Source organism: Oryctolagus cuniculus, chromosome 6 (assembly GCF_051225735.1).
Source record: "Oryctolagus cuniculus isolate XC-2025 breed Fujian yellow rabbit chromosome 6, ASM5122573v1, whole genome shotgun sequence".
Lineage (NCBI taxonomy): Eukaryota > Metazoa > Chordata > Mammalia > Lagomorpha > Leporidae > Oryctolagus > Oryctolagus cuniculus.
In genome coordinates this window covers 133,946,080-133,969,816 of record NC_142872.1, presented here as the reverse complement: position 1 = coordinate 133,969,816, position 23,737 = coordinate 133,946,080, and the positions used below count along the sequence as shown (strand labels likewise).

General features: G+C 37.8%; 1 protein-coding gene across 1 annotated transcript in view; it reads left to right on the top strand.

Annotated features, from left to right (window-relative positions):
• EIF3E (eukaryotic translation initiation factor 3 subunit E) overlaps positions 1 to 7,652 on the top strand; it is a 44,777-nt gene extending 37,125 nt beyond the window's left edge. Inside the window, exons 11-13 of the mRNA XM_002710732.6 lie at positions 4,894 to 4,996; positions 5,538 to 5,672; positions 7,469 to 7,652. Of these exons, the coding sequence (XP_002710778.1) occupies positions 4,894 to 4,996; positions 5,538 to 5,672; positions 7,469 to 7,507 (277 nt within the window). The 3' untranslated portion in view covers positions 7,508 to 7,652. The remainder of the gene's footprint in view (positions 1 to 4,893; positions 4,997 to 5,537; positions 5,673 to 7,468) is intronic.
• The last annotated feature ends 16,085 nt before the right edge of the window (positions 7,653 to 23,737 follow it).

Sequence of the window (23,737 nt, the reverse complement as noted above, 5' to 3'; positions counted from 1 at the left end):
ATTATATGCCCATTAGTGGAATTGCTGGATTATATGATGGTTCTGTTTTGTTTTTTGAGGAGCTTCTATATTGTTTTACATAAAACTGTTATAATTTACATTCCCACCAGTGGTGTTTAAGAGCTTTCCTTTCTCTGCACCATTGCTAGCATTAGCATTTGTCTTTTGTTTGTTTTCTTTTCTCTCTCTCTCTCTCTCTCTCTCTCTCTGATTTATTTATTTATTTGAAAGGCAGAGTTACAGAGAAAGATCTGTCTGCTGCTTCACTTCCCACATGGCCACAACCCAGGAGTTTCTTCTGGGTCTCGCTAGAGTACGTGGGCCATCTTGCGCTGCTTTTCCAGGCACAATAGCAGGGAGCTGGATCAGAATTGGAATATCTGGGTCTCAAACCATCACCCACTGGGGATGCCAACATCATAGGTAGTGGCTTTACCCACTATCCCACAGCATCAGCCCCTGTTTTCTTTTTAGTTAATAGCCATTTTTTTAGATAATAGCCATTCTGACCAGGAAGATGTGGTATCTAGTTGTGGTTTCAAGTCATTTTGGTTTTTTGTTGTTGTTGTTTTGTCATGGAGTTTGACAGTTTCTTAAATATTCTGGAAATTAATCCTTTGTTGGAGGCATACTTTACAAATAATTTCTTTCATCATCTGAATTTTTTCCTCTGCTGTACTCAGAGACTTTTTAGTTTGATTTAATCCTGTTAGTCAATTTTTCCTTTTGTTGCTTGAGCTTGTGAGGTCATAGCCGAAAGATCTCTGCCCAGACCGGTATCCTGAATTAATTCCTCTTATATTTTCTTCTAGTACTCCATACTTTAGGATCTTGACATTTAAGTCTTTGATCCATTTTGAGTGGGTTTTTTTTAATACATATAGTGAGAAATGGGGGTGGGGGGTGTTTGTCATTTCTGCTTATGAATACACTTGATCTTAGCCAAAGGCTAAGAAGCAATTGCTTATGAATGTCCAGCACTATTTATTGAGAAGTTGTTCCTTCTCCAATGTCACTCTTGGTGCCTTTGTCAAAAATCAGTTGTCTGTCAATATATGGATTTATTTGTGGTTTTTGAAGCAGTTTCATTGGTCTGTGTATCTGGTATTAATGCCAGTACCATGCTGATTTGATAAGTATAGCTTTGTAATGTTTTAAAGTCAGGTATTCTCTTGTTTCCAGCGTTCATTTTTGTTCAGCATTGCTTTGGCTATTCAGGGTCTTCTGTAATTCACTATGAATTTGGGAGGTGTTTTTCTGTGAAGAATATTCGTATTTTGGTTGGGATTGCATTGAATGTGTAGAGATCATTTTGGGTAGTGTAGGCATTTTAGCAATATTAATTCTTATAATCCATGAACACTGGATGTCTTACTATTTCATTATGTCATTTTCAGTTTTCCTTCACCAGTGTTTTATGGTTTTCACTGTAGAATTCTTTTACTCTTTGGTTGAATTTATTCTTGGATTTTTTTGTAGTTATTGTAAATGGATTGCTTTCTTGATTTCATTTTCAGCTAGTTCATTATAGATGTATGGAAATGCTACTGATTTTTTATATATTGATCTTGTATATCATAACTTTAGTGAATTAATTTATCAGTTCAAATGTAAGTTCATGTTGTGTACAAACATACTGACTTCCTCTTTTCAATTTGGATGCACTTTCTTTCTTTCCCTTGCCCAGTGGCTCTGGCTAGGACTTCCAGTATCCTGATGACTAAGACTGGTGAAAATGGGCATCTTTGTCTTGTTTTTTCTTAGAGGAAACACTTTAGACTATTTGCAGTTCAGTATGTTAGCTATGAGTTTGTCATAGATGGTACTGATTCAGATGTGTTGTATGCTTAATTTGTTCAGTTTTTATCATGAAGGGATAATTGTGAAAGTCTATTCTGTATTTGTTGAGATGTTCATTTAGTTTTTGTCCTTCATTATGTTGGTGTGATATACCTGTTCATTGATTTGCATATGTTGAACCATGTTTGCATCCTTGGTAAATTCCACTTGATCATGCTGTACCTCTTGGATGTACTATTAGATTCAGTTTGTTAATATTTTGTTGAAAATTTTCATCTATGTTCATCAGAGACTGATTCATCAGTTTTTTATTTGGTTGTACCCTAGTCTGGCTTTGATAGGGTAATGGTGGGCTCATAGAATGAATTTGCAAAAATTCTCTGCCTTTAATTTTTCAAAAAGTTTGAAAAGAATAGTTAGGTAAAATTCAACAACGAAACTATCTGGTGCTGGGCTTTTCTTTGTTGGAAGACTTTCTGTGACTGATTTGATTTCATTGCTCATTATTGGTCTGTTTAGGTTTTCTGTCTGTTTATAATTTAATTCCTTCGTGTCCAGATTTTTTTCAGTTCTTCTAGGTTTTACAGTTTGGTTATAGTTGTCTTTATAGTCCCTAAAGGTCCTTTATATTTCTTGTGGTATCGGTTGTAATGTCTCCCTTTTTAATCTCTGATTTTGGTATGATTTTTTTTCTTAATTTAACCAAATATATCAATTTTTATCTTCTCAGAAAAACAAATTTTGTTTTGTTTCTTTTGTAGATTTTTAAAAAATTCTTATTGCCTTTATTTCTGTCTGATTTTTTTTTATTAACAGATTTACTTATTTACTTGAAAGTCAGACTTACAGAGAGGAGAGGCAGAGAGAGAGAGAGGTCTTCCATCCGCTGGTTCACTCCCCAATGGGCCGCTAATGGCCGGAGCTGCACCAATCTGAAGCCAGGAGCTTCCTCTGGGTCTTTCCACGTGGGTACAAGGGCCCAAGGACTTAGGCCATCTTATACTGCTTTCCCAGGCCATAGCAGAGAGCTGGATTGGAAGTAGAGCAGCCAGGACTTGAACCGGCACCCATATGGGATGCTAGCACTGCAGACAGCGGCTTTACCCTGCTACGCCACAGCAGCAGCCCCTGTCTGATCTGTATTATTTATTTTCTGCTTCTAATGTTGGATTTGGTTTATTCTTACTTTCTTTGAATTGCATTGTTAAAAGTTCTTTTGCTTAATTGAAATCTGTTTTTTTTTAAATGTAGGCATTTACTGCTGTAAACTTCTTCCTTATCACTGCTTTTGCTGAAATCCATAAGCTTTTTCCATGTATTAAGAAAAATTTGTCCTTTACCTTTAGATTAATTTGTTTTCCTTTTTTTAGTGCAGAAGAAAATGAAATTTGCCTGTCTCTAAAATAAAAAACAGAGCCTTTTTGTTGAATTATAAAATGGCATATCTCCCAATTTTATAATGGCTTTTTAAAAATGAGACTAAGGGAGCCGGCGCTGTGGCATAGCAGATTAATTTGCCATCTGCAGTGCCAACATCCATATGGGCACCAGTTCAAGTCCCAGCTGCTCCACTTCAGTTCCATCTAACTTCTAATGTGCTTGGGAAAGTAGCAGAAGATGGCCCAAATTCTTGGGCCCCTGTACCCACATGGGAGACCCAGAATAAGCTCCTAGTTCCTGGCTTCAGATCAGCCTAGCTCAGCCATTTAGGGAGTGAACCAGCAGTTAGGGGATCTCTCTCTCCCTCTGTCTCTCCCTGTTACTCTTCCTTTAAATAAATAAATAAGTCTATTTTTAAGAAATGAGATTTAGTTAAATAATGGTGATAGAGTAAAATCCATGTGAATTAATGCATTAATTTTTGTTTGTTTGCTATGAAAGTGTGCTTACAGCAGTTATTTATGAAAACATGAAAAACAAAATTTTGACATAAGTCCACGGAACTTTGTGGTTTAGTTGGCTATATTCCTTACTGATGGTGTCATTTTTAATTCTGAGCCAGTCAAGGAAAATTTTTAAATGATTATCTCTTCATATATTTAGTTTTAGAATATTTTATTAATAGCCCAACTTAATTTTCACATTCTGAATGAAATTCTGTTCGCTCCATGTCAATAAACACATAAAATAAAGATAGCAGAAAGATTCTATTATTTCCACAGACATTTTTTGTTAGCTGGAGTGGTTGGTTACAATTTTTTGAGACCTCTGGAGTTGGCCTTGGCCTGAATGTTTACATTTTAGAGATGGGAATGCTGTCAGATCAGGAATTTTAGCTTAGAATATTTCAAGAAGTGGTTTTTATGATATTCCAATTCTTGTAATCAAACCAAGTGATTACACTGGAAAGCTGAACATGTGTAATATCTTCAGTGAAGACAAAAAACAGTTCATGTACCCACGTGTGCATGCACTTACACTTTAAAACCTTAAATATTAGATACTAACTGGCTACCTACTGACTTTGGTCCTTACAAACTAAGTAATGTAGTGGCCCTCTTCAATCTGATTATGAATTGGAAAACTATAAAATATGGATTCCAATACCTATTTTAGGTCAGGGTCTTGAGACTGATCTCACACTCTCTCCCTTCCCTCATCCCACATCCTCCCTTCCTGAGTGTGTTTCAGGAGCCATATAGGTTATAGAGTATAATTTATCCCAGAAACTTCCACAGCAGTCATGAGTTTCAGTGAGGTTTTTCACTAGATGCTGATGCTCCTTGTAGAAGGTTTACTTTGTTTGTATATAATCATTATATGTCATATAATCATTATATATCATAAAATATTTTCTTCCTTACATTACTTGTTGAGCACCTGCCAAGTGTAAGGTACTATTCTAGAAGCTGGAAGGGTTTCCATAAATGCAGAACATGATACCTTTCCTATAGGGATTTATTATGTGGTGAAGTAGAATAGGTTATGGACAGTCCAAGACAATATAAGTATGAACAATGCGGATAGTCATGATATGTAATAGAAGATGACCTAGAAATAACTACAAGTCTGAGTGCAGAATATGGATCAAACACTGTGTACCAAAAAGTAACTCTTAGGGCCCATTTAACTTTTTTTTTTTTTTTTAATTAGTATGTTGGCAGATAAACTGAACATGACTCCAGAAGAAGCTGAAAGGTGGATTGTGAATTTGATTAGGAATGCAAGACTGGATGCCAAGATTGATTCCAAATTAGTAAGTATTATATTAATTTTGTTTCATCCTTCTGGGAGTTTTAAATTAGAACATTTTCTTCAATTAAGAGTTTAATATGTCATATTTTTAGGCAGCAGCAATAACCTCCCATTTTTCCTTAACTGGATAAATGGTGTCATCCCTATAAAAATAGGTAAAATGTGTGCCATAGTGTTGTTAGGTCATACTCATGACTTATTACTATTACAAGGCACAGGGGTGGGTGTTATGGCACAGTGCGTCAAACTTCTGCTTGGGGCACTCGCATTCTATGTTGGAATGCCTGAGATTCCAATAAGCTTTCTGCTAGTGCACCTGGGAGGCAGCAGATGATGTTTCAAGTACTTGACTTACCACCCATGTGGGGATGTCAGCATGGAGTTCTTGGTTCCTGAATTCACTCATGGGCATTTGTGGAGTGGACCGGTGGCTGGAAGATCTCTGTCTCTCCCTCTCTTATGTCACTCTGCTTTTCCAATAAATAAATCAACAAAACTTCAAAAAGCATAATAAAAGACTAATTTTGCTGTTTTCATTTTAGGGCCACGTGGTTATGGGAAACAATGCAGTCTCACCCTATCAGCAAGTGATTGAAAAGACCAAAAGCCTTTCTTTTAGAAGCCAGATGTTGGCCATGAATATTGAGAAGAAACTTAATCAGAATAGTAGGTCAGAGGTAAGAATCACAGATTTTGATTCTGTCTGGAATTTAGCAATAGTGTAACATAATTGTTACTTGAACTCCATTTGAGAACATCTTACTATTCATTGTATCTGTCTTTGTATTTCTACTTAAGAGAATGAATGTTTTATGTAAGAAATGACTAAATGCAATTTTTTCCTGTATTTATTATATACATTAGTCAGGAAACTGGGGAAAAATTATGTTCCTAGTTAAACTATTTTTCTTTTCTTTTACTCTTCCTGTGTGATTTCATTAACTAATATCCAGGGTTTTCAACATACAATTTTGACATTGGCAAGTGATAATTTTCATGTGTAGTCCTCTTCTGAGTCTATGATAAGTGTTATGCTCTTTAAATCTCAAAGATAGTTCTGCGGGGCTGCATTTTGGCACGGAAAGTTAAGCTGCTGCCTCAGAAGACCACTTCCCATATCAGAGAGCCAGGGTTTGAGTCCTGCCTGTGGTTCCAATTCAGCTTCCTTCTGTTTACTCTGGGAGGCAGCAGTTAATTGCTGTAGTTCTTGGGCCCCTGTTGGAATCATTTCAGTAGTGAACTAGCAGATGAAAATAGAAGATCTCTCTGTGTCTGTGTGTCGTGCCTTTCAAATAAGTTAAAATAAAAACCCCAAAAATAACCATTAGCCCCCTGTATTGGTAGTGAGCCCGGTTAGGTGTTGAAGGAACTTGAATGTACCTGTAATTTTGGAGTCCAAAAACCATCTTTAATTCTCTTTAGACATGATTATGTGTAACTGGAGAATAGGAAGGCATGAGAAGCAGTTATGGGACATTCAGTGGCCTTACTAGATTAAATTTTAGGGGCTGGGTTGTCCTTAGCTTAGTCCTTTAGCTTTAAAAGAGAAGGATGAATTAGAATAGGAATTTCATTTCCCAGCCAAGGCCAAGAATAGCTGAGCCTGGAAAATTACTTTTATATTGTATTTTTCTATATATAACATTATCCATTATTGTTCCAATGTTTGTGTTTCTCTTTTTAATTGGGCAGACCTGTATCAGTTGACTTTTTTTTAATATAGGTTTATTTTATTTATTTGAAAGGCAGTTAGAGAGAGGAAGAGAGAGAGACTGAGAGAAATCTTCCATCTGCTGGTTCACGCCTCAGATGGCTGTAACGGCCAGTGCTGGACCAGGCCAGAACTTCATCTGGGTCTTTCACACGGGTACAGGGAACCAAGACTGGCAATCCTCCACTTCCCTCCCAGGCATATTAGCAGGGAGCTGGATTGGAATTAGGGCAACCGGGACTCCAACTAGCATCCTTATGGAATATGGTGTTACAGGCAGCAGCTTAACCCACTGTGCCAAAACACCAACCCTGAATTTTTGTTGTTTTTTTAAGATTTATCTATTTATTTAAAAGTCAGGGTTAGAAGCAGGGTGGGGTCTTTCACTCACTGGTTCACTTCCCAAGAGTGGCCAGGGTTGAGCCAGGCCGAAGCCAGGAGCTTTATGTGGTCTCCTCTGTGGGTGGAGTGAGTCCAAGCACTTGGCCATCTTCTACTGCTTTTCCCAGGCCATTGACAGGGAACTGGAGCAGCCAGGACATGAACTGGTGCCCATGTGGGATACCTGCTAATGCCACAACACAGGCCCCAGTATCAGGTGACATTTTGACGGGGCAACTCATATTAAGTGATTGCAAAGTGAAAGCCTTAAAGCAGCTTGGCAGTAGTAGTGCTAAAGTATGTGTTATGTCACTTTTTTCTGTATTGGCTGTTTTGGAAAGTATTTTTCTTTCACCCTGTCGGTTTCTCTACATATTTTAGGCTCCTAACTGGGCAACTCAAGACTCTGGCTTCTACTGAAGAACTGTAATGAAAAGATGAAAAAAACTACAAAATAAAGATGAAATAATGGAACCATTGTATAAAGAGTGACATACATTTTAGAAATGACATATTGAATATAAATTTTGGAGAATTTGAATAAAATTGGCCATGGTTTATTTTATTTTGATGTGAATGTCCTTGTGTGTCAAATTTTTTTTTATTTTAGAATAGTAATATATTCATAGGAAGTTGTAAAAATAGTAGAGGGGTCCCCCTTTGTTCACCTCATTTTACTCAATAGCACAGTACAAAAATAAGGATACTGACATTAATTCAATGTGTATGAATCTCTCTGCCATTTTATAGTGTGTACACTTGTGTAGTCATCATTGTAGTCAACATACAGAACTGTCATCACAAACATCTCTTGCTACCCTTTTGTAGCCATTGAACCCTTTGGCCACCAGCAATCTGTTCTCCATTTCTAGAATTTTGTCCATTAGGACAGTGTTACATGAACAGAATTAGAGTCAGTGCTCCATATCTGCAAGTTTTTTGACCAACCCCAGATTCAAAGTACGCAAGGGAAAAAAGAGTTCCATTTGCTGAACATGTACTGATTTTTTCTTATCTTTGCTTCCTACAATACTATACATACGTAGCCTTTACAGTGGATTAGATTATTATAAGTAATGTAGAAATGATACAGAATGCAGTTAATTTATACGCATATAATTACACCATGTTATGTAAGAGAGGAGTCTCTCAGGGAACCCGGAATGAACCATTTCCCTATTGAAGGGTATTTTAATTTCCCACACTGCAGAGACTAGATAGAATAGGTTGGATTTTATAAATGCTTATCTGATTGTTACACACATACACATACACATTGTTTACTGGATACTCAAAGTATTTAAGAAATGTAAAGTTCTTACTGGGTCTCCTTTACAAAGAAGTGGTTTGATTTTTCAGTTTGGTTGAGTTGAAACCCAGTCAACAGGAACTTAAGTTTGCTCTCAAGGAAGGTAATACAAAGATAAAATATAAATAAATATTTGTGTGTATATATAGTTTTTTTTATTTATTTTTACTTTTTGGTCAAATGATCAGGCCAACCTCAAAATTCAGGTAAGTTAGAGACTAGAGAAGTTAAGAGGCATCTGCCATTTTTAAAGTGCATAGAGGCCTCTCAGTACTAAACCTTGTGTAGAGTCTACAAACTTTCTGTAAAAGGCCATATAGCAAGTATTTTAGGCTCTTCAGACCATTTGTTCCCTGTTGTAATTACCCAACTGTCATGTAGCTCAAAAGCAGGCTTTGTAGGTAAGCAAATGCTGTGGCTGCATTGCAGTAAAACTGCTGTGTTTACAAATATCCTAAGGTCATCTGCTGTGGTTTCTGACTCTGCTGTAGTAGAGGTAGGTACTTAAAGCTGTGACCAAAGGTACTGGAACAGGATAGGATTACTGGTTAGGGTAAACCAAGTGTGGTTATTTTATTCACTGTTGTAAAAATGCCAAATAGAAAAAATTGTATGTGTGTGGGGTGGTGATTACTGGTAGTAAAAAATTACCAAGAGACAGTACCAAAAGGTGACATAGATAACAGGAATAGAAATAGATCTTTACGTACTGTGTATCAGCATTTTCATGCCCTCTGTTTTAATAACTTTAAGGAGAAAGAGGACTTGTATCATTTGAATACCTCACATAAGCCTGGAAATACTAACAATTTAGTAATATAAGTAGTATCTATCGCTGATGAGAAAGCATCTTTATATGCTTGGTCCAGTGCGTACCTAAGACTCCACTTGTATTGTACTCACCCCTGCCCCAACTTTGTGGTTGCTTTATAATCCTTTCAGTTTATATTTGAAAAAGATCAAAGGGGGGAAGGGTACATGTTTAGAAGGTTGTGAATAAGGGCTTGATCCATAAAACTGTTCAGATCTCTTAGCACCATTATCTTCTAGTAAGAGCAGAAAGTAATCTATTTGTTTCTACCAGTGTAGTCATTGGTTACTTGTGGCCGTATACAAAGTCCTAATGCAACATAACAAACTAATGGACATCTCCACTATTCGATTTACACCCTGTTCCTTCAGGGTTATCCATTTTATGAATAATTAATGTTCACTTGTTTTTTGCTTTTTATATATTGCTGTCCTTTGAACTTAATGGTTTACTAGTATCATTTTAAAAAATATTGGTAATGGCCATTTTTGCATATTACCAACAGTTTTTCATTATAAAGATGCAGTTGAAGTTTGGATAGAAATTATGTGATTCTGTATTTAACCTTTTTTGATAGCAGGTAAGTATTCCAGTGAGATGCTGAACACAATATAAGTGATTATTGTTTGTAGCTATTTATTTCTAATTTTTTTTGCCATTCAATAATAGACCTTCCAACATACCAGCTAATACAAGCACATCAAAGAATAAACATTCATGAAGCTTGCATTGAATAAATAGTTGCTTTGGTCTTAAGTTGTTTTTTTTTTTTTTTAAGATTTGAAAGAGTTACACAGAGAGAGATGGAGAGACAGAGAAAGAGAAATCTTCCATCCACTGGTTCACTCCCCAATTGGCTGCAATGACCAGAGCTGTGTTGATCCAAGGCCATGGGCCAGGAACTTCTCCCATGTCACCCACACGGGTGCAGGGGCCCGAGGACTTGGGCCATCTTCTGCTTTCCGAGGCCACAGCAAAGAGCTGGATCAGAAATGGAGCATCCAGGTCTCCAACCAGCGTCCATATGGAATGTGGCACTGCAGAACACAGTTTTTTATGTATTCACAAGCATGTGGGTTCATGATGAGTTACACAAAAGAGTAAATGTCCAGTTTAAAGAAGAAAGCATCCATTTGCCCTAATACCTTCCACTTAGTGCTCAGCTTAAGAAATAGAATGGTCCGGCTGGCGCTGTGGCTCACTAGGCTAATCCTCCGCCTTGCGGCGCCAGCACACCAGGTTCTAGTCCCGGTCAGGGTGCCAGATTCTGTCCTAGTTGTCCCTCTTCCAGGCCAGCTCTCTGCTGTGGCCAGGGAAGTGCTTGGGCCCTGCACCCCATGGGAAACCAGGAGAAGTACCTGGATCAGCGCGGTGTGCCAGCCGCGGCAGCCATTGGAGGGTGAACCAACGGCAAAGGAAGACCTCTCTCTCTCTCTCACTGTCCACTCTGCCTGTAAAAAAAAAAAAAAAAAAAGAAAGAAAGAATGGTCCTATTTAGAATGCCTGTGGCCCCTTACTAATTGTATTTTCCTTTTTGTCCTTGGAAAGTAACCATTATGGTGACTTTAGTGTTAATAATCCCTTTGCTTTTATTTATGGTTTTATTATTTGTATGTATCTCTAATAAAAAATTCAGCTTTACATGTTTCAGCCTATATTTAGCTTAAATCATAATTGATATTCTGTGACTTCTCAATACTGAGATTCATCTATATTAATGTAGTTTATTCTTTTTCACTGGTGGTATTTCATTGTGTGAATGTCATAATTTGCTAAATCATGTGTTGATGAGACCAGGTTACAGCTGCCTATCGAGTTTTTGGAACTAGCCCGACAGTTTTGTCTGTTAACTGCAGAGTGCCAGTGTGGTACATATGGTTACTGAGACCTATCTAGTCTGCAGTGTGGGAAGTTAAAATACCCTTCAATAGGGAAATGGTTCATTCCGGGTTCCCTGAGAGACTCCTCTCTTACATAAAATGGTGTAGTTATATGCATATAAATTAACTGCATTCCGTATCATTTCTACATTACTTATAATGTAGAGGTAAACATGACCCTTTTTCCCTTCCTCCCCTCCCCTCATGCCCTCTTTTTCCTCTCTCTTGCACTCACTCTCTCACCTATTTCTTGCCTTCTTTTAGATTCATCTGCACTTAGTTCCATTTCTCCCTCAAAATAGTTGAGCTTGTAAATACTCCATTTCTATTCTTAAAGTGGTTACCCTAAAAATTTTCATGTGTTTTTAACTTAAAAACTGTAAAGTTAGTATCTGCCCCACCCTCAGGAATGTGAGGAAATTTTTTATTGCAGTATTTTCTCAGAGCTTATTATTTTTGTCCATATTCTGTCCTTTTTAACATCAAAATTAGATATTTTGTACAATATTTTCACTAATTTATACTGGTTGGGATTCATGGGGGCCTCCTGATTTGGAAGATGTATTCTTGTCTTGCATTAACTTTCTTTTTTCTTTCTTTTTTTATGTTACTTATTTCAAAGGCAGAGTTACAGAAAGAGAGAGAGGGGGAGAGACAGAGATCTTCAGTCTGCTGGTTCACTCCCCAGCTGGCCACAAAGGTCGGGGCTGGGCCAGGCTGAAGCCAGGAGCTTCATCCAGGTCTCCCATGTGGGCGACGGGGCCCAAGGACGTGGGCTATCTTCACTGCTTTCCCAGGCTGGATAGGAAGTAGAGCAGCCAGGACAGGACCCAGAGCTCATATGTGATGTTGGCATCACAGGCGGCAGCTTCACCCACTTCACCACAATACTGGCCCCTCTTGGATTAATTTTCAAAATCTCAGTCCTCTTTTCAACTTTAAGCCTGACTGGTTTTCTCCTCTGACTAAAACCTTTCAGTGGCCCCCCATTGTTCTTAGCCTACAGAAAGAATCCTTAGCATGGCTCTAACACATCTGCTTGCTGCATCAGCCCCATTCTATGCCTGCTACTCATCCTTACATGTGATGAGCTCTGATTTTTCTATTCTGTTCTGTTCTATTTGTAGTGATGATTGTGCCTCATAAATTGATTTTACAACCCACTAATTGGTACTAATCCATCTTTGAAAAAGTACTGCTCTAAAGAGCAACAGTTCTATCTGGGATTGCATTATGTCCCCCACCAACTGCCACTCCCCATGCATGACACATACTTCTGTGTACTTCATCTTTCCTTAAAAATCCTACTCAAATATCAAGGAAAACTTGACTTTTCCTTCCTCAAGAAAATTTCCCGTAACTCCAGTGTAGGGAGTTAAGCCTTGTATTATTTACTCAGTTGTAATTACATTATTGATGTTTATCGTTCGTTGCCTTAAATTTTTACTCATTTTGTTTATTTGAAAGCCAGAGATACACAGGAGTCTACATCTGGTTCACTCCCAATATAGCTGCAACAACTTGCTGGGCCAGGCCAAAACCAGGAATGAAGAACTCAATCCAAGTCCCCTACATGGGAGGCAGGGACACACTACTTGAGCCATCACCTGTTGCTTCCCAGGGAACACATGATTGCAGAGCTCGGGCGCAATCTCACTCGGATGCAGGCATCCAAAGCGTCACCTTGACTGCAGCACTGAACCTCTGCCCTATATCAGACGTTTTCACTTGTGGTGATACCTGTCTTGTTCACTCCTAAATCCTTAATATTAGGCACTCAGTAACTTAATGAATGAATGGATGGAAGTTTGTTCAAAAGGGTAAATGGGAGAGAAATGGTGATTTGAAGATGACAACTTGAAAAATAAATGTATTAGAAAAGCTATTCTGTTATCGTTAGGTGGTCTTGACCTAAATCACGTGTGTCTAATTCTCTGATTTCTTATCTGCCTAAGAGCAATACTTATTGTTTTGTGTGCCTGGCTGTTTGGATCAATCACCTAAATAGATAAAACAAAAAAAACGGACTGGCATGGCAGCACAGCAGGTCATGTCGGTGGTCAGGATGCCTGCATTCCATATTGGAGTGCATGGTCTGAGTCTCAGCTATTCTGAACTTCTAATCAGCCTCCCTGATAATGTATGTGTCTGGCAGGCAGCAAGTACTAGTCCAATACTGGGGTTCTTGCCACCCACAAGGGAAACCCGGATGGAGTTCCTACCTCCTGGATTTGGCCTGGCCTAGCCTTGGTTGTTGTAGGCTTTATTTGGGGGAATGAATCAGTAGGTGGAAAATCTCTGTCTCTTTCTAATACATAGTATTAAAAAAAATTAGAAAACTATCATACCTCTTCTCTCCAGCAGTTAACTGTTTAAATCTGGGTAGCTACACAAACATAAGGCAATGAGATAAGTACTATTATGTGTGAATACACTTAGACTTACAAAGTGTTACTGTCATCAAGATAATAAAATTTATGAAGTTTCCAAACCTTTATTTTTCTTGTTTTTACTCCTCCTTGATAAAGATTGGAATAAAATGGGGCGAAGCAGGCACACCAATGATCTCAGATGTTTTCCTTCCTGTCATCTTTCCAGTGGTCAGAAAAAACAGCTGGACAAAACTATTAGGACTTCCGAATTCAGAATCTTCTGAACTTGTGTTTTTTGCAGCCTACCATTGATCTTCAAGTAAGACTGCAGTGTTGCTTTTCAAACTAAACTGGTGACTGTGAACAAAGGAAAGTGGTACCCGTGTCCTCAAATATCCTCAAGTACTTTGAAGAGGTCACTTGGGAAGTAAACTCTTTCAGCTCAATTGAAAGTCTAAATCAGTTTTGTCCTAGCAGTAAAGGCCAGTAGTAAATACCAAGCAGTAAAGACCAGCAGTAAGAAAAGCAGTCAAGGTCAGGGCCAAACTATCTGTTAGACTGAAATGTTTAAAGCTTCCAGGGAGGCTTCAATTAGACTCTTAAAAAGCATCCTTCTGTTAAACTTTTGTGTGTTTCCCATGCGTAATTTACTCCCACGCGTTTTTAATTCTCTGGGAGATCAAGACATCCTCTGAAAGAGCGTTCACTTGCTGGAGAGGTAGCGCAAACACTGTTATGTTTTGCTAATTTTTCATCTCATGTATTTCATAAACTGTTTGACTGTTAGAATCTGCAAGAAATAACATTAATCTAAGGCATCTCCTATTTTGGTTCTAAAACTGTGAGTCTTGTGCTGGCTCCCATTTAGCCTGATGAGACTGGAAGAACAATGCCAGATTGATTCATTTTGTTTTTTAAGTGTTGGGAAGACAATTGAGGAGTGAGGAGAATGTTGTTTGAAGTTGACGTTTTGAACTGGAAAACAGCTTGAGCACTTAGGCACCCTTCCAGGTAAATAAGTTAAATATACTTACGTGTGTCAACGTTAAGTCTAAATGCTTAAAGGTATGCCTCTATCATTCCATGTTGATTGGTGCTGGAAGGCAGCTATTTGAGGCATGGCTTATGAGCAGAATGACATGGGGGCAAAGACACGTTTAGTCAGGGTTTGCAAACTGGCAGTTTCCCTAGAGGAATAAAATACTATTGGATTGCATTTGTGAACACTTTTTATCTTGACTTTGTATACATTGTCCTTTAGGCACAGTCATGATTTGTTCTTGTGCTCCCCACATAGAAAGCATAATAATAGATTTGTATTAGAAGATTACTTGTCCACTGTCCATTCATTCATTTGGATAGGCAGGTGATGTTTGGGAACTATTAGAGCATCAGTCTGGCAGAAAAAAGCATTGCCATGATTCCCTCTGGTGTCCACTATTGAGGGAATATTCATTGCACGGAAAGGAAGCACGTGATTAGCTGTGTCTTTGTTCAGTTGGCTGATCAGGTCTGACCTGTTGGTCCATCTCTGCATAAACCAGTTAGTGTTTCTCCACTCCTAACCAGATTTGCACCTTGAACTTTTGCCAGCTGTTTCTTAAGTGCATGCCATTGGATGTGAGAGAGACTGGAAAGAGTGCAGATAGTTCAGCTTAAAATCAAGCCTTTTAAAACAACACAAAGCATAAAACATGAATCTCTTAATGGCAGATCAGAAGTTTTATCTTTCTAAGTTCAAACGTCAATACATTGGTACCACATGTGCTTCTATTGGGATAAACACTAGATGATAGGATAAAACTTAAGCTGAGACAAACTTGAATTTTGGAACTTTTGGTATCATTTCTGTCTAAAAATTTAAATTTCTGCTGGTGAGTTAGTGTAACCAGTCCTAGGAAATAGTGGGCGGAACATGGATGATCTTATTGATTCAGAAATCATCAGGAGCAGTACCCCATGTTTTAAGAGATGACATAATTAGACAATGGGCTTAGTTGTCTAGTAATATTTCCCTTGACTTGGGATTTGTACCTAGTTCTTTGAGGATTTGTAGGACTCAAATGAAATTTCATTAACAATCAATAATGCTTATTATTTGCTTTAGATTTTCACTTTTAGTTAGCATTCACCTATAATCAAGGTGGGTTCACCTATAAACAAGTGGGTTTCAAAACAGCCTTGTAATGTCTATTAGGTAGACTAATATGTATTAGCCTTCAGGTTTACCTACTTGGTCATTTGACCACCTTTTCTTGTCTGCCCATGAGTGATTTAAGGAACTCTTGTAGCATATGTTTACTATGAAGTGGAAAAAAAAAGTATAGTCCAATAGTAACAACACTGTTTATTTTATAATATGCCATGTTCTCTTATTAGAAAAGAAAATGAAGTTTAGGTGAATTATCATTCACAAAAATTTTAAAAACCATAAACAGTTTGTTCCCTTTTAGAGCATTTAAGGAAAAAAAGTGAAAGAACTCATTTTGACATCTTTGGATATTTGAATAGACAACAAGGACGAACTGTAGCATTTTTTTTTTTTCAGCCAAATTATCCCAAGAACACTCTGCTCCAACATAGGAATGCCAATGGAACAAGAGATGGTAACACAAGATGCACCAGGAGACTCGAGGTTTTGTGTATTTGAAACTTATATTCTACTGTAATGACTAAATTGTAGAGAAGCAAAACTAATTGTGTGTGTCTGTGTGTGTGTGTGTGTGTGTTTTAATTCACTCTGGGCTTTTTTCATTCTGTCTTCTAGGAGCAAACAAAGTTCTTTTGTTTTTTTGTTGACTTGCTTGTTTTTAAAAGTTGACTCCTAAATTGTGTAAAATAATATGTAAAGAGAAAATTTAAAAAGTTGTACTGTATTAGAACAGTATATTTGCTCAAAATAGACATATCTACAGTATATAAAGTAGTATGTAGTGCATGTTTCCCCCCACACATACTTTGTTTAAATTGTTAGTCTTTTATATCTTTCAAACTTTTAATTTTATTGCAAACAAAAGTGAAGCAAACACAATGATTGTTATTAGCTGCATAGCAGATGAAGTGGCAGTATATAAAACACAGGTTTCTTCTTATAAACTTGCTTTTGATTTTAATTCAAGAATAATTATGCTGGGTTCTTATGTATGACTAGACAAAAACAAAAACAAAAACTTGTGGTTGTGTGTTTTGGCATCTATTTGTCCCACTTTTTCAGGGATACTCATGGTATCCAACAAAGGGAATTCAGATTAGAAAGTCTTTTTCTGTCTGTTTCTAATCATCACCCAAAGAACAATTCTAACACCTCTTCATTACTTGTGCTTAAAGCCTTTATGTATACACATGTTGATGACTTTTAGCCATGGATTAATATGGACATCGGTCTAGCAGAATAAATTTTGGAACAGAATCAAATAATGTATACATGATACCATTCTTCTTTCCAGCTCTAATGTTTCTAGAGAAAGATTGGGGTAATAATAAATTGGTAAAAATACAATGTTTTATGGCAGACTTTCTTTTTGTTATCCATGTTTACAGCAGAATTTAAATTATAAACCCTACCTTTAACATATATCATACTACAAATAGCAACATGTGTGCTCTAATACATCCCACAACCAACACACACACACACACACACACCTCGTGGAAAAGTCTAGATTTTAGTATCAAACAGAAATGTTGGTGTTGTGCAATCAACAAAGCACTGTTGTGCAATAATTAAAGAATTTTTAAACTGAAGATTAAATTGGAATGTTGTTATAAACATAAGGGAAATGGCCAACATTTTTCTTGGTATCAAAAGAAAACTCATTTCTAAAAATAAGCACCCTCTTTGTGGTGACCCTTTAAAATAGTTTTAAGTGATTCCATTCACAGATGAGCCTTTGGGTCTGCAGCACTTTGCAGTAAGTGGTTTGCTCTTTGATCCTGTAGCCTTTAATCAGGTGTGTATCAACAAGAAGAAAGCAGTGGCAAGGCAGTATCACCAGCCAGACTCCGCATTCTCTCCAAGTGAACGTGGCAAGGCTCAGATGTGCTGCTGGGTCTTGAAAGGTCTCCTTTGGTGTATGAAGTTAAGGAAACGATGGCTAACGTCATTTCCCATTTCTAAACTTTATTTTATCAAATTGAGGCAACAAGCCTTTCTGAAATCATCAAATTAAAAAAATCACCTTGGTGGTATGAAATCAGAAAAAAAAAAGAGGTGTGTGTTTTTATTATCTTCTGTGTTTTCACCTTTTCAGAAATCAGAATTAAGTAAAAGGACTGAGAATGTCACCTGGTGTTTGAAGTGTTGCTGTTGACCTTTAGCATTCAGTTCCTTTGTAATGTGAAATTGATTTAGTGTAATCTAAATTTCCCAATTTTCTTTACTTAGAGTGTGTGGATATTGTCTTAAGAAGTGCAAACACGAAGACTTCTTCTCTTTTAATTCTACCTCCTGCATCCATTTCATATTTCTAATCATTTATAGTGACGTCAGACTTTGCTGTCTCCTTCCCTGTCCTTTTGCTCCCCGTATGGAAACAGTCACCAGCACTGTTTTGATTTTTGACCCCCCAACAGCGCCTTAGTGATTAAGAACTAGGTTTGACTCCTCTGTACTTAAAATAGTGTGGCCTTCGGGAAGTTACTTCACCTCTCTAATGACTGTTTCCAGTACCTACTTTGTGAGGTTATGGGATTAAATGAGACAATTTGTAAAAGAATAACACAGCCCCTGCTCTCAGTGTAAGTTGGCCAGCACTCACTCTCTCGTACCTTTCTCCCGCCCTGTTCTTCTACCTCCTCTTCCTGCCTGTGTCACGCACTGGGTAAACACTCAACACAAAGGTAGTTTTCATGATTATCAAACTGCGTCCTTCTCTCCCCTAATCAAGCTATCATGATCTCTCCCTGAGAATATTCAATTTAACTAATGGATCTGCATACCATATTTATATCTGTGTCCTTTACAGTAAAGTTCTGTGACCATTGACTTGAATTCCTATAAGGACAATTTTTAAATCAAATCATCCATCAAGAACTGGGAAAGGAAATATTGCAAAAACTTATGTTAATAATTATTATATCCTTTTGCTCTCTGATCATATTAAGTTGCTGTCTTCATAAATACTTACCTGAAAGCAGGTTTTTCAATGACTTCAAGAACACATGTACTTACATCTATTGTACTCACAAAGATTATCAGGATTTTGCCATATGCCAGGCACTGTGACTTAATTCCTTTCTATACATGATGCTATTTAATTCTCAATGAACTATGAGATGTTTACTACTATTATCATCCAGTTATCAGAGTCATGCTCAAGGACATAAAGCTCGTAAACCACACAAAAGGATTCAAACCCAGATAACTCTGATTCCAGTGTGCACGCTCTTAAACACTAATCTTCTGCACACACACACATGCCTCCAGAAATAACCTAAATACTTTAGGAAAAAACACATTCTCTAAGCTAGAAAGTTATGGAGTTACCAGAAGAAAGTTTCCTAGATATTCACCTTTCAAAAGAAGAAAATATTCCAACTCTGCTAATATATAGTAGTGAAGCTGAAAACGAATCTTCCCATTGACTTCCTTTTTCATGGGAAGTCAATCAAGTTTTCTCATTACTGATTGTCTGAATGTACAAGAAAGGTAGCAGTTGCGTTGAGGAGACACAGAATCATGACCTACAAGAAATAGTTGAAGAATCTGGAGGTATTTAGCCTTAAGAAGACCCTGGGGGAAATGAAGACTTTTAAAATATTTGAAGGGTTTACATGTGACGGAAGGATCAGATATAATCTGTGTGGCCCAACAGGACACAATTAGAATCATTTGTTACAGGCAATTAGATGCAAACTCTAACAATTAGAGCTATGACACCATGTAAAATCATATTCTGAAAAATGATGAGACTTATTCACCAGGGTTTAAACTATTTCCTTTTTCTTTTCCAGCTCAGAGATCTCATACTTTTCGAGAAAGGAAAGGTAACTCATTTTATCAAGAGTGCTGGAGACCTTCAAATGTGTTCACTTGACCTCTGAAATGAGACTATCATGTGAAAAGTACACTTTTTATGAAAATTGAGATTGAAAAGTTGATACATAAAATATTAGAGATTCTATAAAATCTGAAACCTATCCCTGATTGCACCATTCAATGACACATATTTGTTATAATAACAGAAACTTTTTATGATTATTAATCTATAATGCTTAAATACAAAAAGGTATAAAGAAAAATACAGATAAGTAAAAGACATAGGTAAAAATAATCCCCTATATTATCATCATGGACATTGTAATCCATTTTTTCTTCTAATCTTTTATTTTACTATCTTCAGATTTAATTTATAATTTAAGTTTTATAACTTATAAATTTTTGTAGGCCACTATTTTTACATAGTATTATATACAGATATTACTTAATTATAATATTTCAAATGTGTGATTTTTCATGGAGACTTATGGCTCTTAATGAATGTATCATGACATCTTTAACCAATTTCCTATTTATAAATAAATGTTTGTATGTTAGTATAGGTAATGGTGCATTGAACATCTTTATATATTATTAATCATTCAAATGTTAATTGTGTTAATTGTACCTCCATCAAAGAAGGAGGTACCTTTCTCTGAAGGGAGGAGAGAACTTCCACTTTGACTATGACCTTGTCTAAATAAGATCGGAGTTGGAGAACTCAAAAGGCTTCCATAGCCTTGGCAACTCATGACTAGAGCGTAGGATGATTACTGACGTCATAAACAAGAGTGTAAAATTGTTAAGTCAACAACAGGAGTCACTGTGCACTTACTCCCCATGTAGGATCTCTGTCCTTAATGTGTTGTACAATGTGAATTAATGCTATAACTAGTACTCAAACAGTACTTTACACTTTGTGTTTCTGTGTGGGTGCAAACTGTTGAAATCTTTACTTAATATACACTAAATTGATCTGTATATAAAGAGATTTGAAAATGAATCTTGATGTGAATGGAATGGGAGAGGGATCGAGAGATGGGAGGATTGCGGGTGGGAGGGAAGTTATGGGGGGGGAGCCATTGTAATCCAAAAGCTGTACTTTGGAAATTTATATTTATTAAATAAAAGTTTAAAAAAATGTGTTCTTAGTTAGATTTTGGTAAATAATATTAATAAATTTTTTTCAAGGTCCTTGGTTTGCATAAATTGATATCTGAAAACTACATATCATTTTACTTTCCTACTTCAGTCTGTGATATTAGACCTTGTTTTTTAACTGTTCATTAAATTACATTTGGCAGAGAGTATATGCATATTAATTTTTAATTTGTATTTTTTAAGCAAAATGAGATTCTGTTTTGATATGATATATATAATGGCCAGTTAAAATATTCCTTAAATTTGTTCACCTTTTCCCCAGTTTTCAGCTGTATTGTCAATTTTAAATAATTTTTCATAGGAATATGGGTGCTCTTTATATAATATTAAAGATTCAATCTTTATCATATTAAGACTTCAGTTTTCTGTTTTGCTTTTAAATGTATTACCATCTTTTAAATAATCAGAAAATTTAATGTGTATGTAGGCATACATCTCATTTTTGTGATTTCTTCCTTTGCTATTATTATTCCTTCAAACTTTTTTTCACATCAGTCCTTCCTCAGACACTTATATCAGACAGGGCTCCTGTGTCTGCATGTCTGTGGTTAGTAACTACGTCATCTTGAAAAGCTACTGCTATTTTTGCTGTGTGTTTATGTCTAAAATCAGGAATCTATGTAGGATTCTGTGTGATATCTACTGACATATGTGATAGAATACATTGATAAATTTCTCAAAAGTGAATTATTGGGCCCGGCGCTGTGGAATAGTGGGTAAAGCCACCACCTGCGGTGCCAACATCCCATGTGGGAGCTGGTTCGGGTCCCGGCTATTCCTCTTCTGATCCAACTCTCTGCTATGCCCTGGGAATGCAGTAGAAGATGGCCCAGGTGCTTGGGCCCCTGCACCCCCGGGGGAGACCCAGAAGAGGCTCCTGGTTCCTGGCTTTGGATCGACCCAGCTCTGGCCGTTGTGACCATTTGGAGAGCAAACCAGTGGATGGAAGACCTCTCTCTCTCTCTCCACCTCTGCCTCTCTGTAACTGTGCCTTTCAAATAAATAAACAATTTTTCTTTTTTTTAAAAAGTGAGTTATCTGCATTTCTGGAATAAATCCTGCCAGGTCCTAGTGAAAGATGTTTTTTAATGTCCTGCTGAAGTGTGTTGCTCATAATTTAATTTGAAAAAAAATCTATATTCCTAAATTCCTTATCTAGTCTTTATTCACTCTAGTTCTTTTTTTTTTTTTTTTTTTTTTACAGGCAGAGTGGACAGTGAGAGAGAGAGACAGAGAAGGTCTTCCTTTACCGTTGGTTCACCCTCCAATGGCCACCGCAGCCAGTGCGCTGTGGCCGGCGCACTGCGCTGATCCGAAGCCAGGAGCCAGGTACTTCTCCTGGTCTCCCATGGGGTGCAGGGCCCAAGCACTTGGGCCATCCTCCACTGCACTCCCTGGCCACAGCAGAGAGCTGGCCTGGAAGAGGGGCAACCGGGACAGAATCCGGCAACCCGACCGGGACTAGAACCCGGTGTGCCGGCGCCGCAAGGCGGAGGATGAGCCGAAGCGCCGGCCCAACTCTAGTTCTTTTTCTAGTCTCAGTTTCAGAGTTATGCTAATTTCATAAAATTCATTCAAAAGCTTTACTTACAAACCATGGCAGTTTGTACAGCCCAGTGAATATCTACTGAGAAAATACGACCTTTCCAGAAAAAAACTGGTGTCAAGCATTTTTGTGGCAGCTCCTAAAATTGCACTTGTTTTGTGAGGTGAAATAGACACAAGGTAAAGTGTACAAACCTAAAATGTGTAGCTCACTGAAATTGCATATGTATACACACACACACACACACACACACACTTTGGCGTAACCACTATTCTGACACACTTGATCTTAGCCAAAAGCTGAGAAGCAATCCCACTACTCCAATCAAGATACAGATTATCCCCTGGTAAAACTCTACCACTGGGAATCACTATTCTGGTTTGAGGTTGTTATTGTCTCCTGCCCCACGAGGGTCAGTGAACATTTGCTCTTCTTTCGGCCACTGTGTTAGTTTGCTAGGGCTACCGTGACAAGGGACCACACTGTGTGGTTAATGACAGAAACTTGAAACTTGTGTTTTTCAAGTTCAACAAGATTAAAGTATTGTCAGGTTCTGAGGCACCTTCCCACTTTGTCTTCATAAGGTCTTTTGCCTGCACTTGGCATCCCCTAAAATTATTATTTCTTTAAAGGAAAAAAATTATGTATTCATTTGAAGGGTAGAGTAACAGAGAGAAAGGGAGGGAGAGAGATTCTCCATTCTCTGGTTCACTCCCCAGTTGTTGGGGCTAGGCCAGGTGGGAGCCAGGAGGCAGGAACTTCATGCAGGTCTCCCATGGAATGGGAGGGACACAGACAATTGGGCCGTCATCCACTGCTGCCCATGTGTGTTAGCAGGAAGATGGATCAGAAGCATGGAGCAGCTGGGACTCAAGCCAAGTGCTTCCATATGGTGTGTGGGAGTCGGAAGTGGTGACTTAACCTCCTGCACCGCAATGCCTACCCCCAAATTTCTTCTTCTTCTAAGGATACCAATAAGAAACGATTATGGCCATTCTAATGCCATATCTAAGGCCCTATTTCCAAATACAGTTACCCTGTAAGATATTAGGGTTTAGGACTTCAACATATGAATTTTAAAAAGACACAATTCAACCCATAACAGCACTCAACAATTTTAAAAATCTTTCCCACAGGGTTCCTCACTTCAAGAATCTATGCCTTTAAGGGCTGACGCTGTGGCATGGCAGGTAAAGCTGCCGCTTGCAATGCCGGCGTCCCATACGGGCACTGGTTCACGTCCTGGCTGCTCCATTTCTGGTCTGGCTCTGCTTGGCCTTGGAAAGCAGTAGAAAATGGCTTGAGTCCTTGGGCCCCTGCACCCATGTGGGAGACCCGGAAGAAACTCCTGGCTCCTGGCTTTGGATGGGCGCAGCTCTGGCCATTGTGGCCATATGGTGAGTGAACCAGCAGATGGAAGACCTCTCTCTTTCTGCCTCTCTGTAGCTCTGCCTTTCAAATGAAAAAATAAATCTTTAAAAAAAAGATTCTATGTCTTTAGAAGACAGAATCCTGAAACTTACTTTTCAACCACGCGCCTGGGTTTTGCACACTCTGTATTTGTTCCGCATACCTTCAGAAGATGCCATTCACA